This window comes from Limulus polyphemus, unplaced genomic scaffold (genome assembly GCF_000517525.1).
Source record: "Limulus polyphemus unplaced genomic scaffold, Limulus_polyphemus-2.1.2 Scaffold1250, whole genome shotgun sequence".
Lineage (NCBI taxonomy): Eukaryota > Metazoa > Arthropoda > Merostomata > Xiphosura > Limulidae > Limulus > Limulus polyphemus.
Window position 1 is genome coordinate 168,323 of NW_013666860.1, and position 4,768 is coordinate 173,090.

At 28.6% G+C, this 4,768-nt stretch overlaps 1 protein-coding gene across 1 annotated transcript in view; it reads right to left on the bottom strand.

The window, feature by feature from the left end:
- The window catches only part of LOC106462786 (polycomb complex protein BMI-1-like), a 26,190-nt gene that overhangs the window by 15,196 nt on the left and 6,226 nt on the right, over positions 1-4,768 (bottom strand). Inside the window, exons 3-4 of the mRNA XM_013922748.2 lie at positions 2,886-2,982; positions 2,418-2,473 (exon numbers count right to left, since the gene is read on the bottom strand). Coding sequence (XP_013778202.1) covers positions 2,418-2,473; positions 2,886-2,982 — 153 coding nt within the window. The remainder of the gene's footprint in view (positions 1-2,417; positions 2,474-2,885; positions 2,983-4,768) is intronic.

The window sequence follows — 4,768 nt, forward strand, 5'->3', positions numbered from 1 at the left end:
AAAAAAAAATATAAATCTAAATTATCCTTTTTTCCTTCTAGAATGACTTCAAATTGTAACATGAAACTACATTTGTTTATCCTAAATAGCTTAAAACTCATAACAGTATATGTTTTAATACAGTATACTTAAATTTTATTGCCCTTTGAACTATGTCTAACTAATAATTTTGCCACAGAAATTGTAAATCATCAATTAGCAAACATATAGCTTACATCACCCCCTCAAATTACATAATGCACAGGCTACTCACAAACTGCTCATAAGTGTACCCCACGAAAAAGTTTTTTTTTTTACATTTGGCACAGTCTAATCTGAAAAGTTTCTAATCTTTACATTTTAGTTACTTTTATAATAATGAATAAAGAATACACATGAAAAATAAAAAATATAGTACTTATCTTGGTCTCTTTTTTTTTGTTGTTAAATGAAATTTAACCCTACTTTTTTTCATATTAATGGTACTAATGCACTAAATAATTTTTTATTTAAATACGTAATACAACTAAAACACAGAATAATAACAGATAAAAAGTAGACAATGTCCTATAGTAAACTTTTCTGATTTTCTAACTATGTGATATGAGCCACTAAATATTCAGCTAAGAGCCTTATTGTGTTTCCCGTGAGAATAAAGTTTGAAATGGAAAAGAAATAAATAATTCTCTGTACAGAAAACAATATAATATATCAAATGCTATATTAAAACTTTGGCTTTCTATTAGTTATAAATAATAGACTATTAAACATTAAAGATAACTATTGGTAATTTGTGAAGGAGGTGGGTATGGCAAGAGGGGTCCAGATTTCAAGTTTATGACTCTGTAACCAAATAACCTTGAAGGCTATAAAAATTATGCTTTGCCTGAGTAATAACTATTATAATGAGTAATTTATGTTATTCCGTACTTCTCCTCAGAGTACTAGTAAATAAATTAGAAAAGAGGGAAGACTCGAAGAGCAAATGTCACAATTATCATACTAGCAAAAATTGAGGAATTTGTTTTTAAATATTGCTTTATGAAATTAAAAACTAAATTAAGTTATTCTAGAAACAAAAAGAGGGTAACTTAAATTTATTTTGATTTCTTTTGGTGGTTACAAAGTCAGTCAAATTGACCATCCTTGTACAGAGTTAGGGTAGAGAAAATAACATATAAAACAAAGTTTTACTGAAAACAAACATCTAAATTGTATTTATGAGGTTTTAGAGATTACACAAATAAAATTTGAGATTTTTGAGAAGTATTTTTAATCTTAACATGAAAATCACTTTGCACACAGACTATTCAAAACAAATGTTTCTTTTAGTTCATTTAAAATACTTCACTAAAAATATGACTTTTTGTATGTGAAAGACATAATGTTTACTGAAAGACTGCCAAATTTGTGAAGATATACATACTATATTAAAAGTTAGTAGCATCAAATCTATGAAGACTTTACACAAGTACGAAGAGGTCACAGGTCAGTCAAATTGACCGAGCCAACATTGAGAGAGTTAACCCTATGTGCATGTGTGTGGGTAAAAGTGTGCATGTTCTGGCATCAAACGTGGCGTCAAAATGCAGTTTATAACTTAAATGTTAATATTATTTAAATTTTAATTTCTTAATATGAAAAGTAAATGTTTAAATAAATTCTCAATCTTCACTACAATGTGATTTTAAATTTCTTTCTTCCCTTATATTGGTTTCAGAATTCAACCAATTATAAACACCAACTTTAGATACAGACAAGCAAAAATTTAAATTAAGAACCTCCCACTTCCTTTATCTTCTTAGATATTAACAAATTTATTACATTCATCACAGCTCTTCACATATTTAAAATTACTTATATAAACAAGCTTTCTTGTCAGTGGTATACATTTATAACCAATAGAAAGGCTATTTCGAGAACTATGTGATTACAGTGTCTTTATGTTAATTTATTTCAGTAAAATGTGCCATTTTCCAAGCAGATTTTGTTGAGGTAAGATCAAAGTCAGTGCTCTGATATGTAATGGAATTTTTTAAAGGTAAGTTAGAAAGCCATATAAAGTACAGTAAGTTAGAAGCATTCTGTTATACAGTTTGAATTATTGTTTGTGTCTTAAAATGTATATTTGAAAGCTACACGAGTATTTTTGAACAATCATCTTAACGAGAAAAATACAGGGTTAAAGAAGACTGACTACCAAGAGCAAAAGAACCGAAGTTCTAAAATAAATGTTATATTTTGTACTTATGTATATTTTTATTTACTGATATATATATATTTTTTCAACAAAAGTAACTAAAATACACAAATTAAAAAGTTTTCAGGTGAGAAAAAAACAAACTTAAATGCAATATCTTAATATTCACATGTATTGGACATATTCCTAAACCGTACACACATAGTTAAAATGCAAAATATTTGGCAAGAAAACTTACTATTAAATAATCCAGGAACAAGTTTATAGACAATGTCTTGAAGAGTTTGGTCAGGTCTATAAAAACAAAATTAGATGAGAAATGGAAACTAAAAATATATATTCTTCATCCATTACTTAAACTAAGAAGTTATGACAGAAATTTAAACAAGGAAACATATAGTTATTATGCAATGCATTTCTTGAAGAGATTAACATTTACCTTTTTGAAGACACTAGAAGGATGAAGTGACTTAGAAGTTAAGAATATATAATGTTAGTTAATGTAATAAAGCTGAACTAAACTTTTTATCATTAAAGATACTTAAAAATCAAACAAAAAACAAAGCTTTATGAAAGTATTTGCAATGATTTAAATAAGATTCCTTCTAACAGTATTACTGTTTATGATAACAGATCTGAAATTAAGTATATCAATAACCACAGCATGCTTGTGGTTAAGTATGTATATATATATATTACAGCTTACCTGATATTCAACATTGGACGGGTTTTATGAATCAATACATCACATACGGGGCAATACTTGTGTGCTTTTAAATAATTCACAATGCATACCCTGCAAACTGAGGTAAACCAAGAGTAAATAACTGGCAAGTCTCAATAACTACAAGAATAAATTAAAGATATTTTCTCAAAACATCAAAATTTCAGAGGTTATAGTGATCTTCTGAAACGTGAACACAAACCATTACATTACTTACAGGACTGAATTACACATAGTAAAGACCAGTGATTCCCAGCCTTTTTCCAACTGAAGGCTAGGTAGTTTCAGTCCCAAACTTTCAGAGATGTCATAATAAAATATTAGCTTTTTACAGTGCTTTAAATTACATTGTAAAACAATATATTTTGGTAGCCACATTTTAAAACACACATTTTTTCGACACTCTTTTAGACCACAGTTGGAAACCACTAGTCTAAACTATTAACTATGAACATAACACATCACATACAGAATTCGAATTATACTTCATTGCAGATAATTTATCTTCACATTCCACTTAATTACTCTTTCATATTTTGAATCAAGAGATATGTTGAAACACCATTTCAAACAAGTCTTATTTGTTGTAAATCATTCTTCTAGAGACCATTTATTCTATGCCAGAACTCATCAACTGAGTTGGACTTATGGCAGCCAAAAATACATCCAAATTGCTATTTGTATAATGTACAGATAAATTAATGCCATGGTGTCAAATGGTGACAGAGCAATGAGGGTTTTTAGTGCTGTAAAACAACATCCAACTTCTTGTACTAGAAACAAACGAAATATAATTTTCATACAATGAATATGAATCAAAAATATATAAGCACTACCAAAATTCACCTTAATTATTTCAGTCTACAACCAGGTAATAAAATTTTAAATCTATCAAAATTAAAGAAATACTACTTAATTTTTCTGGTTCTTCTGCACAATAAATGTTCACATAAGAGATATTTGTACAACCAATACCCCATGAGCCATATAAACTTTTGACACCATAACTATGATCATTTTAACAGTGTTACTATTACTACTAGATCATGTGTATGGTGTTTTACTTGTCTTATTCACTACAGTGAACCCATATTTATATTGGATTTGAAGAATTTGTAGCAATGATGCTAATAATTTATTATTCTAAATTATTCAGCACACAATAAACTAGTAACAGTAACATTACAACATATTCTTCAGTCCCTAGATAAACATAGGTTCACTGTGGTGAGAAAAGATAACTAAAAACACTCTACATATAATATTCAGCCCATACTACAAGAAGCCTAATCTTGTATAGTTAACTTACCCTTGTCCAGGGTAACAAATGATGAGTAAAATTTCTCAACACCAGTATAACTCAGTTACAAGTGTGAGTGTGGGGGGTGGGGGGCAAATGACAGATTGGGCTTCATATTTACTTATAACTACTAAAGTAAATTCAACTGTTCAAAATATTAAACACATGTTCCTAAAGCTTTTGCAGTGGAGCACACTTTAGCAAAACACAAGTCAATAGAGAGCATCTGAACAAAATATGTTGTATTTGTATATATTTGAACTAGTACATGAAGACAAATTATAAAATCAACAAATACCAAAAGTATGGAGAAAGAAAATTACTTTTCATACTCATTCATAGTACTTCTTCCAAAATTGTTTTGGTAATGTTTTCTGGGACAACATGGGACCTATTGGTCCATCTCGGCTGTTCCATCCTCAAAACTAAGTTCAAATTATTAAAAAAATAAAACTAAACATTTTAAACCTAGCCCTTTTCATTCATATACTTATCAAGCTTTTTCTTAAACTCACTAAATTTACTGCCTCTACAACATCTGAAGGCAACTCATTCCAAAGGCTAA